The 21,771-nt window shown below is 42.1% G+C and overlaps 1 protein-coding gene across 4 annotated transcripts in view; it reads left to right on the top strand.

The window, feature by feature from the left end:
• LOC138202507 (sushi domain-containing protein 3) overlaps positions 1–16,599 on the top strand; it is a 31,314-nt gene extending 14,715 nt beyond the window's left edge. For all 4 annotated transcript variants that reach the window (XM_069156545.1, XM_069156546.1, XM_069156547.1 and 1 more), the window contains exons 2-6: positions 59–580; positions 12,766–12,957; positions 13,431–13,584; positions 13,664–13,849; positions 14,794–16,599. In XM_069156545.1, the coding sequence (XP_069012646.1) occupies positions 295–580; positions 12,766–12,957; positions 13,431–13,584; positions 13,664–13,849; positions 14,794–15,130 (1,155 nt within the window). In that variant the 5' untranslated portion in view covers positions 59–294 and the 3' untranslated portion in view covers positions 15,131–16,599. The remainder of the gene's footprint in view (positions 1–58; positions 581–12,765; positions 12,958–13,430; positions 13,585–13,663; positions 13,850–14,793) is intronic.
• The last annotated feature ends 5,172 nt before the right edge of the window (positions 16,600–21,771 follow it).

Here is a 21,771-nt window from a genome sequence, read left to right as displayed (position 1 = left end):
ACATACATGAACACACACCTTATCACAGCCCTTCTGTTTTTGTCATATCTCCATGCAGCATGAGCAGAAACACAGAGGAGGGGTTTCACTCCTCACGGAGGGAGGAGTGAGGACAAGAAGAGTTTAGACAAGAAGAAAAGAGAGGAAGAAGAGAGGACGAAGACTGAGGAAAAGAAGAAAGCAGCAAACTTCCCCCCTGAAGGATCTTTCTTGCTCCCACTGAGCCTCACAATGAGGCTGTGAGTTGCTTTCCTCTTCCTCTCACTGAGCTCTTCCTCATTTTACTTGACCTCCATGTTTGTGAAAGTGGGACATATAAGTGGAGGTGCCGGCAGCCACCTCCGGATGCTGCTGTGCGCCCTGCTCTGCGCTCTGGTCCTGGCCGGAAGCTCCACGCTGAGCCCCGAGGACTCGCAGAGCACCGCTGCCCCGTCGCTGCCGGAGGACTGGACCGGCTCGCCCATCCAGCTGCAGCCGGACCTGCAGACTGAAGCGCAGACACCGACAGAGGTAGCGACGGAAGCACGGACGGAAGCACGGACAGAGGCGCAGACTCAGAGCGTCACCAACAACTACACAGGTTGGTCTATCTGCCTGTCAACAATTATTTTCTTTACGATTTCAAATGCTCCAACTGTGTGATGATTTCCAAAAAGTTTTGAGCTGCAAGCTTAAAGAGCAAAGTCTGAATCTATATTCGAAAAAAAGAAACCTCTTTTGCTAGTACAGTAAGCCCAAAATCTTCAGTGTTTTTCCCTTATTTCATGTTGAAGAAAGTGTTTGTTGATTGTTTATTTGACAACATAAATAAAATCTCACACTGGGCTTGTTTGTATGTGACCGTGCAAACAAGGAAAGCTGCATTCAGGAAGCCATCAAAATGTTTTACATTCTGGAGAATTCAGGCTGAAATTCACACTTTTAAAGTTTTTGTCTTTTCACACTGTACTTTGAGTGCTTTTTCTGAAAATAGTGATATATAGATGGAGATAATGTTAATCACAGGTCACCGTTTTCAGTATTAGACTGTCAGTTTGTTAAAATGGACAAAAAGTGGAACCACAATTACAATATAATCCCACTTGTTACTCGGTTGGCATTAGAGTCCTGGAATTACAGAAATTGTGCAAGTAGACAATAGCATGTGATTTAAAGTTCTTAATCTGTACCTACACTGAAGTCTGTTTCTCTAGTAGATTTGTGTATTTCCTCATCTAATCTTGTCCAAGAACCTCAAACTAAGCCAAACCACAAAAAACTGTTCTCTGGGAAACCTGAATTTCTCCCAATTATTATCAACACTTCATCAAAAGAAAAAAGAGAAGCCTCTAAAATGTCTATGATTGCCTCAATATCACCTTTTGTTTGTGAAAGTACCCGAAGTTCCTCGAACTTCACTTGTTCAAATCTTGCTTGCAATTTTTAGCTTGAGCACCCATCCAAGCCGAGACGCACTCACTGTGAAAACCTCCACTTTGTTTTGTAATTCAAACACCGTGAAGAAGTATTTACACACACGTATTTTCTACGTCTTAAATTTCCCGTCAAAAGTCATCAGGAAAGCGAGCTAGATTTATACAAGTAAACATCTGTGTCTGCCTGCCACAGTGTGTGTGTGTGTGTGTGTGTGTGTGTGTGTGTGTGTGTGTGTGTGAGGTGGCAGGTGATGCTATTAAAGACAGTTCGTTACGTCCAGGCTTGAAGCAGCTCAGCCTGAAGAGAAAGCTGCAGCGCCGCTCGCATGACTTCACCCCAACTGGAGCATGAGCAGCCTTTCTCTTCTCCTCCTCTTCCTCAGCCAACTCTCTCCCTCTTTTCTTTTCTCCTTCCTGTCAATATGTCACTCTAGTTTCTCCACCTCTTGTCTCTTCTCTTTAGCTGCTAATTGCTTTTTTTTTTTTTTTTTACCCTCCGTCACTTCTCTTTCTCCACCTCCTTTTTTCTTTCCCCACTTTCTGACATCCTCGTTTCTTTTTTTTATTTCTTCCTGCCGTGTCTCTCGTTTCCCACCATTTATTCTTATGTCCCTCGCCCGCCCCGCTCACAGTGCTCGTATCCCTCACGTGGACGCAGAAATAGCCTACAGCAGATGACAAAATGCAAACTCCACGTGCCTTATGCACACATAGCTCTCGCACACACACAATAGAAACGGGGACGCACTCGGCCCAAACGACACCAATCTTCTTAAAGGGTTAGAGAATAAATAACACAGTTGCTCACTTCATAACGGCGGCTCTGTGTCTGACCGAGCAAGAATAAGCACTTTATACTTTAATAACACACGCACACATACAAGCACACACAGAGGTGATCAGCTGGCTCGCCACATTGCACCACATGCATGAGTTGCGCCAGACCGGAGCTTTTCTGTGAGAGCTTCCAAAAATTCTGAATCCCGGAGGTGTGATTAACATCAGCCCTCCCAAAGGCAAAGTGTGTGTGTGTGTGTGTGTGTGTGTGTGTGTGTGTGTGTGTGTGTGTGTGTGTGTGTGTGTGTGTGTGTGTGTGTGAGAGACAGAATTATTCCACTGGCATTGATAGATAAAAGCTGTACTCCATGTTTTGTTTACATTTTCCATCATTCTTTAAGCTTCTTTGACTCTTTCCTGTCGGACCAGATTCCAGCTGCAGATGTTTGGGCATCTTAGGTATTTTCAGGTTTTACTTCTTGAATTTAAAACCGCTCTCAGTCGTCATTTATAGGACAAACAGAAAATAAATCCAGTTAAATATAGATGCCTTTTGTGCGTGCACAGCCCTCCGACTCAGAAGATGCTGCAGACAAATCAAAGGCACTGAACAAACGCACATTTAGAGAAGTTTTCAATCATTTGAAATGTAATACTTTAAGCTTTGTATTACAAACATTTAGCCATTACATTTATGCTTTTAGCTTAACTTTATCGTTCGAGCGTTACAACTGACTCTAAATGTGTATACATCTTTAATTAATTTGTAGGTTAGTTACACTGCTCTACATCCCCCCCAGGTGTAACTGTAAAGCGTCCCCTGAGCTACAAGTATCTGTGTTTGGGAATCACTAAGTTATAGTGACATCATTAGTATGTTCATGTAGAAAGCAAAAACACGAGAGAATGCTTGAAACCCTAAAAAGACAACATCTGTTGTCGTCATAACCAATCTCTTAATATGCTTCTTGTATTTACTCATAGCCATTTACAGATCTTGTTGAATGCTTGATCACAGCCAGGTCAGAGGTCACATGAAGTTGATTCGGTGTCTGCAGACAGTCTGAAAGTGTCCTCCATCTTTACACCTTCTTACTTATGAGTCCACAGTTTTAAAGTCGATAAAAGTGGTGGAGCAGATGTAGCACATAGATCGTTGACACGTTGGATCAAACCATAGCTTTCAGACTCCGTCAATACAAGAGAATCATTGTGCAGCCGGTCCAGGAATCCTCACCGGCGGCTGTTCCTGGAAGTAAATTGATCAGTTTTACTAATGATTAAGTTGTCCTCAGGTGCTCGTCTATAAATTAAAATCAAAGCAACAAATGTGAACCTTCTGGTGGCACTTAAAAAGTCAAGGCATCCCCAAAGACGTTAGGATTCATCACAGACCATAAATGTCTACAAGTTTGTGAATACGTGAATCCTCTTCGTTTAGCAGGCGCGAATAACTACGGTCAAAGTCAATGAGTAACTCGGCGTGTCTTGAACATCACAGTTTAAAATAAAACACAGAAAGAATATGAAAAGAACCAAAATACACTTAATAGAATGGCGCTTTAACATTTGAGGATTATGGATTATCATTGTTGGTATAAATACTCAGTGCCGTTCTAATTCTGCCGAGTTTGTTCATGTGAAGAGAAAGTGGGAAACTCTTCCTAGAACACCTGGTCGAAAGCAGACTAAGCTGGTGATGGAGTGAGAAGACTCAGCGGTGCATTTGGTGTTCAGATCTGCCTCCTGCTGAGGAGCTGGCAGACTCCTGGTGAGCAGCGGTTATTTCGGCTTTAGAAAAGCCATAAGCCTCAAAATTAACACGGTCACAGAACCTATTAGCCTCAACAAAGTGTGTGAGAGTTAATGTTAGTGATAATCCCTAAATGAGTCCTATATCAGTTACTTAGCAGGTAGTCTGCCTCTTTAATCTGGCCAAGTAGTAGTTTACAATGAATCCCAACTCTGTGCAGTATTTTAATTTAATTTTTTTTTAAAGGGAGATATTTTTGTCCAAACACACTTACTTTACAAACTTTAGATTTTTTTGAGAGCATCCTGAGGGAAGGAGATCTGTCACGTTGCTACCATGAGATATCACCGGAGGATAAATCAAGTCCTCTGGGTTGCACCAGCAGCAACAACAACCGAGTGCTCAGAGTTTCACATCGCTGAATATTTAAAAATAAAATCCAAGCACAAAAAACAAAGTTCCATTTTAGATACAGCGTCTACCTCATGATGACAATAAACTGCTTATTCCTCACTCTGTCTCTTTAAATACGATCGTCAGCCAAAAGCCTAAAAGGAAATGTGAAATGTTACAATGCCCTTAACCTGATTACCTTACAGGCTAAGCCAATTACCTTTGTCTATTCCTGGCTATTTTTAGTGCAAGAAATCCTGCTAATGACATGCTAATACAGAAGAGTACAGCTGCACTCATCAGTCGCCTGTAAAGTGCGGAGTATTTCCACTTTCGAATTCAATTTCAAATTACTTCCTGTTTGAGATGGGTTTTTTTGCATTGAATGTAAAGCTAGAAATCCACCTTCGTGCATGTATCTCAAACTGGCATATCAAACAATTTGACGAATCTCATATATATAAAAAAAAAAAACATTCGTATGTTGAAACACAAACTTTCACTGATTTCACTCAACCTAAAATATTCACAAAGCTTTTCAAGTAAATTATTATCATATTCTGAAATCTGAACTTTAATGAAAGCAGTGTCTGGATTTCTGCAGTAAAGAATGAGAAAATAATGTCTTTGGGGACGTACTGTACATGCCAGGACACACACACACACACACACACACACACACACACACACACACACACACACACACACACACACACACACACACACACACACACACACTTAAAGCCAGGGGTATTTCTGTCAGCGACACACACATTATCATCACTGTGGAGCCCTGCAGGCTTGGCGAGCTTCAGACAAAGACTTCCCTCTGTCTCCTGCCTGTCAATCCAAAATGGCTGTTGGCAGTGACTCAACTTCATTATTACCTTCCCACAGCTTTAAACTAGCTGAACAAAGTCACCAAGTGAGAGTCTGAAATGAGCCTTCTCTCTGCTCTCATGGGTGAAGCAGGAGGGGAACAACTAAAGGGCAGGGGGCGTGAAAGAGAAGCAGCGAAGACAAACACACATCTAAAAACCCGGCTAAATTGTGAAACTACAAGCTAAGCATTATTATTATTTTGAGAAATAAACATATTTCCTGTCTTAGCAAGAGTTAAAATACAGTCTGTTGGCTAAAACTTTCACAAACAATAAGCCAAGCTCAGCATAAAAACTTGAGACAGCGAAACAGCAAACCTGTGTGAAGGTAACAAAATCCACCTACCAGCACCTCCATGAAACCGCAATGTTTCACACTTCAATTTCTACACTGATTAAGGTATAATGCGTCAATGAATGGGCTTGAGAGGTGGTGCCTGGTGGAATTTGTTACCTTTGAACAGAGTCAGGCAAGAAGTTTCTCCTTTCCAGCTGCAGAAGCACACCTCATGAGCGCCAGAAGCCAGAGAGGCTAAAAATGCAGTAAGCACAGAGTGAATAGAAAAGTGAACGTAACTTCCGGATCTGAAAAATGAGGCCGATGTGCAAGTACCTTCAGCTGCAATACCACCGGGTGCCACTAGAGGTTGGCTCCAAAAAGCCTCCGGCTCCATGGACTCCCGTCATGGCCTCGGCCATTTCTGTAGACTTCAGCTTGTTCTGAAAGAAAATTTCAAGGTCCGAAGACGTGAGTACCACAAGAAGGGGGGGTTTTATATCGATTCCTATCGTGAACACGGTAAACACGACACCATTTGAAGGCAGCAAGAGCCTACAGATATGGATGTGGTACTTTGACATATAACTGCAGGGAAGCAAATAATATGTCAAACTACTGCTTTGAAATATGCATCACAGTAGAAAGAAAAACTTGCACCAGTCAAATGACCTCACCTGAAATTACTTTTTAAAATAAAATTACATATCAGATGCTCCTGTACTATCATTTCAGATTTTCTTTCGTGACATTGTAGTTTTCCTTCTCTGTATATTTTCATCCTCTACATTTTCAGAAGAATGAGTTTCAGTCGACTCATTTCATTTGAAACAATGTTGACAGGCACCACGGTGGAACACGCGAGGACAGAAAGTGAAATCAAACTCTCCTGTGTCTTCGTCATGTAACTTTGATGAAGGCTTTCTGCTCTAGTGTGCTGGTTTTTCTGGGCCAATCATTCAATTTTATTTTGTTTAATGGCATGCACTGAACTCGAGAAGTTGTTTTTCCAAGTGAAGGTCACAAGCAACGATTCCCTTCATTCGGTGAAGCCCTGCTGTCCCTGCTCTGTTTAACTGGGCAGATTACTCTTCGTCAAATCCGGCTAAAGCTGCTACCTTTCAGCTTCTGTCTTAAGTTTTTGCGCAGTCAGCATAAAAGTACTTTCAATTTCCTGCTTTAACATTACACTTACTGGAAGAAAAGGACCTTTCACCAAAAGAAGAACCCCTTATCAACATCATAAATGTCTCTGATCACTTCACGTTTGAAAAAAAACCTCAAAAACTTTTTGGCCTGCACTGGACACAAGCGCTAATGCATAGCTCAGGAAAACACACATGCACTGATGTGTTGGCGCTGGAACACACTACGCTAGCAGAGCGAGAGCCATGGGGGGATTAGGTAATGACTAGTGATACAGCGCATCAGTGAGGTGCCACAGAAATAGATACACTGCTGGAGCGGATGGAGAGGCAGGATAGTTTGAGGTCAGATCACATAAGAGAGCAGCTGGAGCAAAGGGAACAACAAGCAAAGGAAAAAAAAATGCAAACAAGGAGACAAAGATGAGATGATGCAAGTCAGCCGTCAGCCAGGAATGTCATATTTCATTAGTTTCAACTCAGACTTTAAGCGTCTGGTGAAGTCTGACTCAGATGAAGTTTATTTTTAAGCATTGTTTATTCAGGGAAAACAAGCCAAGCTGGGAGGAGTCTTTCTTTTGGGCTGATGTTCAACTTTGAGATTTGATTATTCATTGTCTAATCTATCCTTCAACTGTATGAAAGTTTTTTTCTTTTTGTTTACTCGTTTGCGAGGTCTCACTATGAAGATCAGTTTAGACTGTGATCTTAAATTTGAGGTGGATGAACCTAAAAGATAAATAGAGTGAGTAAAGGTCCTTGCAAACTTTCCCAATGAAAGCTCACGTGTGTGGTGGGACATGCAGTCCTCATCCACCGTGTGTGCTTGTGTTCATGTTACGGGTGCATTCAGCGCATTTGATCCGTTCACTCATTCTGTGTGTGAATGTGAATCTTTAATGCAGGGGGCCTAATCTTTATTTAATCACAAACTATTCCAGAGTGCTTCCCCGACAGGGACGAGAGGGAAGGGTGATAAAGAAGAATACAGTGTGGATGTTTGCATGGCAGAGCCGGGTTGCCAGGTTCGAGGACCAGAGTTGTATTTGTACCCAGTTGGCAGCCGAAACGCTCTGATTGGCATCTCACACTTTAGAACCATGTCAGAGGAATTTTTCTTTTCTGAATGGGTCTGAACCAACAGGACTGAGCAAATAGAGCGCAGAGTCAACACACACACGCTAACACGGTCTCCTCTCCGTGTAAAACACACACTACCTGAACACTATACACATCACAGACATGATGACACTCAACTTTACTTCCAGCCAAACTTGAGCAAAGAAAAATCTACACCGCACAAACACCAATGACAAAATATTTCTGCCATTAATTCAGTTTTTGTTTTTCTTGCTGGTGCTCGGGGTGTTGCGCCTCAGGAAGGTGGGTGCTCCTTCAGCGTCACAAAGAAAAAAGAAAGCACTTCAACTCAGTCTTAAATCATGCACTGTTCCCCGATATGTTTAATATTTAATTTGCCTTTATAGAGGTAATGGCTTTGTATTCGACAGTGCGTGTGTCTGTGTGTGTGTGTGTGTGTGTGTGTGTGAGGAAGCCGAGGAGATGCACGTCAGAAGTCCCGTGACTTAGTGTTAGTTTGCAGAACACAACGCGTACAAGGAAAGACAGATGTTAGCTAATATACTAACAGGGTTTTCACAAGGGTTTGTTAGCTGGCTCGCAATCTGATATACTGTAATATAAATTTAAAAAATCATGTATATAAACTCTTCTATAGTATACAAATCTGAAAGTGCACCCACAATTCATGTCATGGATCTATTTCCAAAATTAGTATGGTGACAAAATAAGCTTGTGCCAAGCTGTTGTATCCGTTCTGGTTCTTTTCCCATGAAACTCTGTCCCCGAGTGCTTCAGTCCGACTGCTTGCTGTTTGAGTACAGATGAATCCCAAAGGATTCCTGGTACCAATGAATGTAAATTGTGATATAGAGTCATCGTATTTGTAGAATTGTCTATGTTTTGTCACTATTGAACATTACTGCCATCTACTGGATTTTAAGAGGCACGGCATTTTGTGGCCAAATATCTCCTGTGGCAATGTCAATGAAAGTGAAAAATCAATTGTGGATCTGACTTGTCATTCGAAAAGTTTCAACAACCAGACATTTAAATCGGGAGTTAGTTAAAACCAAAGACAACAGTAGTGGGAATTTTACATGGCCAGAAATACGACAAAATGAATGCTTATGCTGTTCTCATCTTTCTTTCGGCAAACATTCTCACAGGCAGCGTAAACAGTCTGTCTGCTTGCTTTTTGAACAATAATTTTAATCAAATACTGTAATATTAATTGAATTCAAATACTAATTTAACTGCCTATTATTCTTTCTCCGCTTCTGTCAAACATAAATTATAATATTTTCCAACAGCAACTGTCTGAGCGAAGTTGCACATTACATTTCATTTTATTTAGTATTTTCTTCTTTTTGCAGTTTTAAACATAAGCTCCTACCATTAGGTGAAGATGTGCTGGATTTCATGACCGTAAAGCAGACCCAATGAATTATTTAAACGGATACTGTCAAGATCTTTACTCTATGTTTTAGTGTTGTATACATTATGCACGCTCTGCTATGCCAAGTATCTATGTAAGTAGCTATTTTAGACCACTGGAAAATAATACAGTAATATTGAAAGAAATAAAAGAACATTCAGGCCTGAGTTTCGCCTGCCACAGACTCAAGCAAAAACATGGATGAAGACATCTTTCAATTCCCATATGATATTTCTGAAGTTTGAATTTGGATTTGCCAGCATCTTTACTTGAACTAATAGGTTTGTGCAAAGGCGTGAAGTGACGGTGATTCAAGTAAACGATATCATCTAAATATGGCCTGCACAGGTTATAATTCGTGGAAAAAATTATTGATACATTTTGAATCTTATGCTGATATTGGCCACTTGAACAACTGTATCTCATGATGAGATACTGTATGAGGCTTCAGTGTTATTTTCAGCTTTTGGCTAAGGTGGTATATATACGGTCCACCTACATGCACACTCAGTGATAGCATCAGTAAAAGATCCCTTGGGAGAAACAAAATGGCTTTTAGTTTCCCCTTGTAAAAAAAAAAAGTCAGCTTGTCCTTGTTTCCCTGCACTGTACCCATTACCCACGTGTCCACTATGCGTGCCTTGATGTGTGTGTGTGTGTGTGTGTGTGTGTGTGTGTGTGTGTGTGTGTGTGTGTGTGAGGGAGGGGATGCTGTCATCTTCACACAGGATCACGGGATCTTCTCCCTCACTGTCTACCGCTGCAGAAATCCTCCCATCTGTCACTCCTAATCAGCAGAGAGCAGCTTGCATGTTCACAGGGTCTTATACTAGGATGACATGTCCCTCTCTCTTTCTCTCTCTCTCTCTCTCTCTCTCTCTCTCTCTCTCTCTCACACACACACACGCAAACATTACACTAATACTGACACAGCAAAGCATACCGCAGCATCACGCGCCCTTCTGGCCATTACTCATTAAAATGACATATTTGCAAACCCACCACTGCTGCAGTTTCCCTCCTCTGTTTATGTCTTTTCACAGCTTTAAAGCTGCACAATATTTTTTTTGTTTATATTACCGTTGGAAAATATTACTGTGCATAGAGCAAATGTGTCTCTAGTAACAAACCCACAAAACATTATTAACTCTGTAACTCTGTTGTAGCACGACGTGGACAAAGTTGGCAACGAATAGTTATAATATTTCCCTCAGGAGTTGTTATGAAAACACAGCTAAAAAGATTGTAGATGTGGTGCCAGCAGCCGGAAAGACGACCCACAATATATGCTGCACTGTCAACTGTCTGTTGGCTCGGGTAAATTGTCATCTATTTGCTGACACACTTGCCATCTCTAGAACACTTCTGAAAACTATTCGCTGCGTCCACAAATGCAGGTTAAAACTCGACCATGCAAAGAAGAAACCAGATATAAACATGATCCAGAAACACTGACGCCTTCTGTGGGCCATTTAAAATGGACTGAGGCGAAGTGGAAAACTGTCCTGTGGTCTGACAAATCAAAATTTGTAACGATTTCTGGAAATCATGGACAGCCATCCTTTGGGTAAAAGGGGAGAGGGACCATCCAGCTTGATATCAGTGCACAGTTCAAAAGCCAGCATCCATAAAGGTATAGGGATGCATTAGTGAACATGGCACGGGTAGCTTGCACATCTGGGAAGAAACCATTCATACTGAATAATATATACAGGTTTTGTGAAAGACTGAAATCAAGCAATGAGCTGGATGTGAGGTTTTGAGTGGCATTCACGTTTTAGAGGGGCCGAACGTAAAAGGATCACAACAAGGAGGGTTTTCTTTGACACTCGCACCGTGAATTCCTCCCACAGGGTCAGGCTGTTAGCACCAAGCTCTACTGGGATGTTCTGAGGGAAAACATTCAGGCCAAATGACCTGAACTGTGGCACTAAAGCACTTTGGTTCTCCAAGGTGACATTGTGCCCACTCAGGAATATTTCTGCCCCTCAACAACACAACCACTACCCTTACTCTATGGATTTGGCTTGATGCAACCTCTTTCTTTTCCCCAAAAGTTTGACACAAAATTTGATGTGCGCTCTTTTCCCACATTTCAGGCTCATGGTGAAATCACGCATAGCAGCGATCACAAAACCAAGCGTAAACACAGGTGCTGATGTTGATAAAGTCACGTAACTTGGAACACTTTCTCCTGAGAGTTATAGCTTCCCCTGCTCCGTGCAGATTACTGTGCTGCGTTCTGTTTGTGCACAACGGGAACAGTCTCAGAACTTCTTGATTGCCCCCGAAGTGTGGCATAGTTTGAGATTCAAGTGAAGATACATCTTATTAAACAACATACATTGCACTTCATCCTGTAATTCATTCTGTCACAATGCTCTCGTCAGTATCCTTGCTGAATAGGACTGAATATTCAATATGATCTCGTAGTTGAATTAGCTGTTATTTTTCACAGCTGTGATTTTGTATTAATGCACACTGCAAGTATTTAACGTAACTTTAAGTGCAACATTAAGGCAATAGCAAAGCATGAGTCAGTGAAGTTTTAAAGCTCAGAAATCCCAGCATCTCACCAGATAATTGCTGTATCATCAGTACCAATCAATGACCCTGCAGATATCATACTGTCATTTTGTGCAACAGTGTAGAAGAAAAAAAAATCAAAACTTACTTTCCATTTGAGGAAGACCAAATGTGAGGTACATTTTGTGCACTCAGGGATGCTGTTTTTTTTTTTTTCCATACGAGATTCCCTGAGAGGCTCAAACATCCCAGCAGCACAATCTAACAATAGCTGCTGTATCACAGGACCTCTCAGAGTTATTTGTGTATTGTAGCATAAGGAAGATAAAAATAGGGCTTTCTGCCTCTCCCTCTGTCCTTCCCTCTCTTTGTCTATCTAACAGTGTAAATGCTAATCTCAGTCTCCCAGTAAAGATAACAGACACTCTGGACAAAAAAGTATCAGAGAAAAGAAAGAACAACGAGAAAAAAGGAAAGGCTGAGACAGAGATAAAGGAGGTGGGGAGACTTCAAAAGAGATGGAACAATGGAGTTTAACTGCTGGAAATGGTTAAATCTACCAGACATCAGATCACATCAGAGTCACCCAACAGCTCCTCAGAAATCTGATTACAATGACTGGTGTCAGAAGCAAAGACAAAATTTGTTTTATAAATTTAGATTACGTGTGAGTGTCAGAGGGTAAAATCAGTGCACTATATGGTAAATATGGACTGATTTCAAACAGCCTCTGAGGCCTTTGACATGTTGAGCTTGTCAAGCAACCAGTGACTCCCCATAAAAAATGACTTGTTTTCAATTTTTTTTTTGAATTTTTAATCAATGATCTTTATTGATCCTCTTTGGTGTTTCCTTCTGTTTCGCGTCTTTATGCGAAGCTAACCGATTCTTTTCTCGAGCTTCATATTTGCTGTACAGATACGAGAGTGGTATCGATCACATCACCCGAGCAAATAAGTGTATATTTCTACATATTATAACTATAACTATTAGCTCCCATGAATTCACTACTCGATTATGTCTTCAGTTTTCAATCGCAAGGTGTTTGATGTGAGTTTTGTCCCCCCCCCCCCTCATCAGGTCTGTCCTGTATCCCCGTCCTGCCGCCACGCCGGGGTTCCTTCTACGTGGAGGCTGGCACAGGCGTGTCGATTGGCAGCGTGTTGGCCTTCTGGTGCCGAGAGGGATACCAGCTAGTGGGCAGCGACAAAATCTACTGCAATGTCCGGAAAGGCAAAGCGCAGTGGAGCAACTACCTGCCTGTCTGTGAAGGTTTGTGCAATATCGACTGTAATATATAAAAAGATAAACTTTTAAAGTTGAGATTTTCCCCTACGTTCAGTAAGAACTACTTCTCCATTGCAGTGACATGAACTAGTTCTTGCCATTCACGCCTGCTTATGCGTGAAATCTGGTTGCGGCTTGCGTGTAAAGGAGCGTTAGTGAAATTGCACAGCTCGGGGAACATTTCTAACGTTTCCTCTTAACAACGTGACGTGTGGAATTAACGTCTTTCTGACTTGAGAGAAGAAAGCGGGCCGAACTCGAACCGACTTCAGAAAGCTTCTCAACATGTCTGCAAAACAGCAGTTAGAGAGGAAGCTCTGGGAATTAGAAAGGAGCTGGAAATAAAATCATCACAAATGGTTGCTTTTTCAGAATCTTTTACAAGATGCAGACAAGCTTATTCAGAGATTAAAGTGTTACCTGTGATTGAAGGTGTGTCTCTTTTTTCATCCCAACAGCCATCCCCAGGCCGGAGGACCGTGGACTGAGAGTGGCTGTGTTGGCTTCAGTCATAAGTGGCATCGTCATCCTCGCCATGTCCCTGTCCTTCCTCATCTGCTGTCTGCAGGAGCGATCCAGCCGGGACCGCGTCAAGAAAGAGGGACGGAGCAGGTAGGACCGGACGCAGCGGAGTCAGAGGCTTTGGTTGCTCCTTGAAGTCTTGTGCTGGAAAATGTTCTCTTCTTCTCAGACGCAGAGAGAAGCGCTCGGCCCGTCGCAGCGAGTGTTGGCTGGAGAGAGAGGAGGGCGAGTGGGAAGCTTTCCCTCCACCCAAGATCTTCCACCTGTCCCAGAGGATGAACCCCCGCCTGGCTCCCGACAGTCCTCTCTACTTGACAGGAGGCCTCACTGGATATGAGAACAGAGGATACCACAGGTAAACTGGCAGCGCTCACATCTGTTGGGAACCTAATCCATGATCCAGGAATGTACTTTGTATTACAAAACGCACAGGAAGTAGATGTCATCGAAAAAGAACAAGACTCCACCGCAAAGCTGAAAAGTTCTCCAGAACTTAGCTTGTAGGAAAACAGTAATTATTAAGGTTTGAGGCTCCAGACCTTCATCTGGGCAACATGATAATTCTCATAATGACACCAAATTGAACACACCTGTGCTGTGTCATGCAAGTAGTCATGAGAAATGCTGTTCAACGCTTTTCTAGGTTCCAACAACTTCAAGAAATACATGATGTCGTAAGATATGAAGATAAATAGAAACAAAACTAAAAGACTCACATTGGAGTTTTGAAACCGAGAGCTCAGAGTAACACACCCTCAGTTGAACAGGTTTTTATGTAAGTTTTTTTTATCTGGTTTCTAGACGTTGTCTAATGTGCCGTTGCCCAGCAACGATGTTTTTGCAACTTAACCGCTCGAACGCAAAGCATACGGTGCACACGACTTCCCATGTTGTAACCACGAGCTCACGAGTTCCATTTGAACGCAGCAAGTGTTACGTTTTTCCTCTCCTCGGGTGCACGTATATTTGACTGGGTGTTCATGTGACGGAGTACAAAAGTGCTAAAGTCCAGATTGGGGTCGGTCGGATTGTTCAAACCCAGTAGACCAGAGTTTGAGTCCGTGAGAAAGCAACACGGATTTATTTGAGGAAACCTTTCCCTCACCCTCACCATGTGCTTTTGTTTTCCTGAACCTAAAAACGTCCTAACTCCTAAAACCTTGACTCTGACACAGTGCGCTGTAGCGGGCTGATCTATGGACTTGATGGTTTGACGTGACGCCACTTTGAATACACTTTGACACATTTCACAGGATTTGTTTTGTTTGTATCCACTGATGGCGTCTCTCTCTCGTTCAGGAGTCAGGAGAGTTTGCTGAAGGCGTCCCTGCCCGGACTCTACCGCTCCGAGTCTCAGCTGTACCCGCATGTCGTCCTCCAGAGGGTGCCGACACCGACGGCGCCCTCCGCCCCCTCCGCTCCATCCGCCCCTCTCTACCTCCACCTTCCGCACTCCTCTGCTGCCACCGCCTCACCCGCCCACACCAGCGCCCACAGCCAGCCGCACACCATGGCGCAGTACCCCACCCCGACGTACCCTCCCAACCCCAACACAGCCGTGCCCGCCTACCACCACCCAACACCGGCGCCCATCTATCCCAACCCCAACCCGGCAACTCAGAGGCCATGGCAGTAGCTACGTCTGTCACCTTCCTCATTTCCAGAGCGCGACGCCGTTCCTGCTGAAGACGCTGAAAGAACACACAGGGAGAAAACGTCACAGGCACGTTTTGGAGACACATGAAGTCTTTTTACTCTCTCTTGTCCCCGATTACTCCCCCAGACGTCTGCAAACGCCATGTTCCAAAGCAGAAAATGAAAGAAAAGCGTAGAAATGGACATGCGGCCAGTGTAGAAGCTCCCTCTTTTACCGCATGCTTCATGAACTTCTCCTGCAGTTTGGACTCCACAGGAAGTGAACACCTTTTTTCCTTGATTCTCATTGAACTGCTGCTGCACTTCCTGCAAGAGGTCTTCGGAGAAAATCCTGCTTTCTTTTAACCGCCAGATCTTTGAAGAAAACTTCATGTCGCTGCTCAACAAAGGGACACGGAGAGTTGTAATTTAGCGTGCACTAATTCAGTTCATGAAAGAAAAACCTGCAATGACAGACTTTTTTAGGCAGCTCTCAGAAATGTAAATGTTTTTAATAGTTTATTGTTTATAAAAAAGGATCCCTATCAGCCTTCCTGAGGTCCAGCTAATCTAATCTACACCTAAATAAACTGACAGATATATATTTTTGGACTTAACGTGTGAAATCTCACTTCTTTTTGACCAGAGCCACGTGTGACGTAATGAAAGCAGCTTTTGTTAATGCAGTACATTCTGGTATTTATTTCCCCACACTGAGTGGGGAACACAGACTAACTGCAGGGATTTATGGGTAGAGAGTACACTGTGATTAAAATGCTGCTGTTGCTGCAACCGCGAAATGAAGCCAGTTTTGTGCTGTTTGTATGGATTTAATGACACAGTGATCATTTTCAATCCATCCTTTCTTTCTCAGAAAACTGTTAACTAAATGCAATATTTTGTTTCTGTCTGTGTCTGTTTGTGTTACATAATTAATTATAACAAAAAGCCTGTTTTATGGTTGGCAGTTTAAGTGGTGAAATATTTGGGCACAGTCATTCGGGGGCCAAATAATCCTTACATATCAAATGTATTAAAGTCTGAGCTGAAGATAGGTTCAAACAATGACTTGTTAGTCAAAGAAAATCAATTTTTAATTTCAAGAAAACATCTTACGTGACGTAACCAAGATTATAACAAGCCTTGGGAAGTCAGATACTCTGTGGGACGGCTGCTTCGTCACTACAAACTGCACCGAACTGACTGTAAAGTTCAAGCAGTGAGATGGTAAAACTTTTTAACCTTTGTTGTCCCTTTGAACCATGTAAATGCATTTAAATCATAAACTTCAAGGCCCCATTACTGTCAGGCTTTTTATTTTTAACAGAAGAACTTTATTAGAAATACTCATAAATATGCACTTTCATTTTTTTAAATGACTTGGACTGGACAGTCTTAGGTACTTTACTGTAATTATTTTCTTGTATAACAATAAGACTGAATAAATCTGAATAAAAAGAGTTTTGTTTAGTTCCACAGTTCAGCTGGTGTTTTTAGTTTGCACTATTTCTGACAGAGGAGGAAGAAATAAATGGCCATAAATGATGAGGAAGAGGACGATGAAAGGGATGGAAAATACAAAGTACGATGAAGCCAATTCATCTCCGTGTCGTGACAGTTGAAAATGAAGCGATGACCTCATTTGCCTGCAGAGTGACACTGACACATGATGAAGATAGAGTGGTTCGTCTGCCAGTGTTGTACTCTGGTTACAGAGTAGACGATGATACAACATATGTAGGTTAAAAAGTTAAATTAAAATTATATAGGTTTATAGCGGATTTATTTATATGGTGGATATATGGATTCATCGTCATAAGGGATTGTAAAAACTCAGACTTACAACCACAAACACTTGTTCAGTCGTACCTGTGAAAGTTTATACCCTGAGATCTGCTTTGAATAGTGCATAAACAAAAGACAATAAAAGAGTCAAAATGAAAGTGATAAAAAATTAAATATGTTGAAAAACTGACAAGTAAAAAAGTGCTGAAGTAAAATACTTCCCTTCTTCTGGAGAAGAGAGGTATTTTAGGGACAGTACAACCTTCAAAAACTGCTGGTCCTCATTATAAACTTAAAAAAGATTAGATGCAACTCCCTTCATGGAAGTCGTCTGTAATGTTTGGAGCCACAGTCCCTTCGTTAGTTTTTTGTGTTAGGATCCAGTTTCTTTAACAGTGTTCCTCAAAAGTCACATAAAATGAACAGCGTAGCCAATAGTCTTTACCAGAGACTGCAGAACATTGTACCACAGAGGGTTTCACGTTAGTCTAAACTCAGACCGTCTGATTAACAGAACCTTTATCCTGTTTGCAAGAGTCGAATAAGACGACTTATGCAATGAGTTTAAACATGTTTCATTAACAAAATAGGCAACATATTAGATATGTTCTTTGCCTATTTATATACTTTGCGAGGTGATTTCCACACATGCTCCCATTCTTCAGTTTTCAAGATCAAAACTATTTCTACATCCAAAACTAATTGTTTTCATTGTGCTCTACAGCCTAACGCTAAAAAAAAGTTCAACTTGGATCGGTGTAACAATTTCTCTCCTTCTAAATTTTGACCTTCTAATATGTAATTATTACAGTTACAGTAAAACATCTGTGACACAGGATGAAATCAAATATTGATAATGACTCTCTTTGTCATGGCAGAATTCAGATAGCAGTGACTCCATCAAAGATTGCCGGCATGGCAGCGTCTCCTGCCAACGTTTCCAGCAGTACAAGGTCCCAACTCAATTATGCTGATGCTCGCAAGGAGGCGTGTCGTAATAATGAGTGGGAACAAATACATTTCATCGCAGAGATTCTCGTCCTGATCACAGGGGTGGTGGCGAACGCTGCCCTGCTGTGGATGTTTGGGAGGGAGAGGAAATCACTGTCTGCATCAGAGGTCGGTACCGTGCTTTCAACATCTGGGATTTCACTTCATGTAATGCCGTTTCTGCTCGGTTATCCTGCAGGTATTAAGAAAGATTCATGTTCTAGCTTCATGCAGAACTTGAGTGTCTGAGCTGCCAACGAAATGATGCATGTGCTGTCAGCATAATGTTTTAACATAATTTCCTTCACAACACTACACACAACACTGGGAGTAAAAAAAGACTTTTTACAATTGTGCTATTATATGCTAGTCTTTGCTTACAATAATACTATATATGTATGCCATATTATATTCCTTACATACAATCTCGTATTAATCAACTATTAATCCTCAGGCTATGCAACAGGCTGTTTCTGTAGAGGTCAGCGATACTGCTGAGGTCAGCGATCCTGTTGGGGTCAGCGATCCTGTTGGGGTCAGCATGCTGCTGTGCATAATAACAAGGTTGATGGCACGACCATTAGTTTCACCTCCTGTCTTTCTTATTTCTTCTGAGTCATAAAACAGGAATAAGTTACTGACCTGAGCGACACGTCCCCACAAGGCAAGACCTACACCTCGACCAATCAACAAAGGACACATCACCATACATGACTTTTTGGTTCCTGTACTATAAGAAGACTGGGTCAGGGAGAGACAGTCAGTCAGACTTCGTGAACTGACACATACTCTGTTGCGGTCAGGGAAACATAGTCTGGACCCAGAGCTCTGTAAACTGATTATTCTGCTGCTGTTAAATAAATATCTTGAAGCCTGACATCTTCTCCTGTTGCCTCATTAAAGAACACGCAGGACTGGGGGCTGACACATATTGGCTTTGTACTAGCAGGAGCCCAAGTCCAACACAATGCAACCTAAACCTATGTCCAAACCTTTGTCTTTCAGGTCCTGGGAGTGAATCTTGTTATGATGGATCTTCCCTACTTGTCTGTATTACCATTCAGCCTGATTTATGAAGCAGAGATGGATCAAAGGGTCGACAGTAATAATTCGGGTGAGGATATTGGTCAAAGATTTGCCACAAAGAGAATTATTCAGATGGTAGACAAGATACTTGTTTGGGGCCTAACTCAAAAAATTTGAGGGTTCCACCAAATTGGGTACCATTAATCCAGCCTGGTACCATGGCAAAGTGTGCAATACACCTGCCAGTCCACTAGAGGGCAGCATGTCTTTGTGATGCTAACCATTGCCTTGGCGTGAGAAGGAGACGCTCGTCAACTAAGATCGGTCGAAGTACAAAGGCGGTAAAATCCTCGTGAGGAGTTTGGGCAGGCGGCTGGTCGGGAAAAAGCGATGTGGTTTTCTTTAAAGCAATGAAGCTTTGGTACGTAACCCTAGCAACGTGCTTTTGTTTTCCTAACTCACCCACGTTTTTTTCCCTTAACCCTAACCACAGTTTTTGTTTTCCTAAACCACATGTTTTTCCATGCCTCGACAGGCGAACCGTTCACGCTGCGTTCGAGGGCCTGACACCGAGGGGGCGGGCGTATTTCACACTTTGGCGTGATACCAGTGTGATTAATCTGTCCCGTGCATTAATCTCCTCCCTCCTCACTGCTCCTCTGGCAGCATTTTCATAAAACTAATGCTCCATACCCGAATATGATTACATCATTATCTTCGCTGCACTTACATACACAGTAACAACGTGTGCAAAATCCAATGGATACAGACGGGTGCAGACGTGGAGGAAACTCGTCATTCTTGCCTGGAAGGAAGCAGATGCAGGTGTCGAGATCTGCCACCATACACAAGTTTTTCGAGTGACAGGCAGCGGGAAGAAGTCACGTTATATTCTCAAACGCGGTAAACTTCCTGATTTTGGTACAGCTAGCTTTTCCACGTAATGCGTACTGCACCTGAGCAGCTGAGTTCGTCTCTTCCAAACGGACCGATGGCCATCCATCGTTACTGTTTCCGGGAACGGTACATAACATTCACAAACATGTTGGACTTCTACCAAAGCACAGTACAGAGTAAAAAAAAACAAAAAAACACCCTCAGGGATTTAAACAGGCAGACTTGACAAATTAAGTGAGCTTTGTCTTACAAATTTTACCCTTTTGATGAACTGTGATCCCTAATGTCAGTGCTGACGTCTTTGTCAATGTCAAAGAGTCCAGAACTTTTTTTCATACAGTTGTGCTGCCACGTTTTTAACGAGTAACCGCGCTCGGTCTGCAACTGCACCATAAAAGACGAACCTTTTGAAGTGGATTGTGAGACAGGAACTGTCAAAAAAAAAAAAAAAAGTAAAATTTGAACAAACTGTTAACTTTTTGTTGGATTACCGACGGGGCTCGTTGGCGTCCAAATGGCAGTCAGTGACTGCTGACTGCTGAATGATCGGTACTAACCCTGTCTTCATCCACTCACCCATCTTTACAGACACTTCCAAAGCAACACATCCAATAGAATATACAATTGACATCTTCAATATGTTCAACCTGATTGGCTGCCCCCTGCTGCTGGCCTGTATGTGCATTGAGCGCTACGCGGCGGTCATTAAACCCGTGCTGTACCTGAGGCGTAGGAAGTGGGAGTACTGGATGAAATGCATAAAACCAAAGAGTGGCAAAATATGTGAAAATTATTAAAATCTCAGGGCAAAACCTTCCTTGTATTGAACTACCATTAAAAAAAAAAATGACCAATGTTAAAATACTCATTCTGTTCTATTCAAAGTAAGTCTCAGTCCTACATCAACCTTGGTCTTCAGAAATATTTATTTTATATGATACTAGGTGTTAAATGGTTCCTCCAGTATTCTCATTTTAAGAATAAACTCAGTGTTAAAATTGTTGGACACAGCTTTTATCCAACTGTTGTGATTTTCTTTGTTTTACAGGTGTAGTATAAGACATTGCTATCATTATGGTGCCTGTTTCTATCATCATCTCCTGCCTCTTCGTCATAATGCTCGCCTGCCCTGGGGGTGTGGTCAGGTCGCCGATGCAGCAAAGTCCTGCCCACACTACAAATGGAAACCAAATCCACTCTGAGTCGCCCCTAAAGAGACAGGCAGTGGGTAATGTGTTGGCTGTAGTGGTGCCTGCAGTGATATCGTACCTCCCCGTCCTGATGCTGTTTCCCGTCGTCCTATGCACACAACACTGTGTTTCAGAACATGTGTAGTGCTTTTGAGGTATCCATGTTCTTCCCTAAGTTTGGTGTGTTCATAGGTCCTCTGTTTTATCTCTCCAAGGCAAGACAAATGTGTTGCCTCAGTGGAACAGTAAAGAAATACAATAAATAAAGATATATTTGATATCAGCAAGTGTTTAGCGTACCGTTTTGTCGGTAGCCTGTTATATCACAAGGAATCGGAGTGAAATAGTAAAATATCATCAGCAAATTGTCAAATACGAAATAAACAGCCTCCCAATTTGGCAGTGTATTCAAGTTGAAAAAAAAAACCATTCTGCTGCTGTGATAAACAATTCACATCGGACATGTCTGACTGAAATACTATATTTGCGATGAATCCACAATTTCTGAGCTCACAAGTTAACTGTGGAGCAGCCTGTATTATGATACTGTGCTTGTAAAATCAGTGTGTTCTGTCACAGATTTGCTTTATAGTTTTTACTTACATGGTCTGATCTTGTTTTGTTGTTTGTATCATAAGTGTGAAGATGTCACACTTATTCTCGGATGTAACACATATAACACCAATAAGAATGACCAGTCATGTGCCTCATAAATGTGTTTTTGTAGTATATTTAAGTGATAATAATAATGATC

Source organism: Embiotoca jacksoni, unplaced genomic scaffold, assembly GCF_022577435.1.
Source record: "Embiotoca jacksoni isolate LCO1_2020_lvr unplaced genomic scaffold, fEmbJac1.0.p SCAF_21, whole genome shotgun sequence".
In the NCBI taxonomy this organism is placed as follows: Eukaryota; Metazoa; Chordata; class Actinopteri; family Embiotocidae; genus Embiotoca; species Embiotoca jacksoni.
This window is presented reverse-complemented; position numbering and strand designations above follow the sequence as displayed.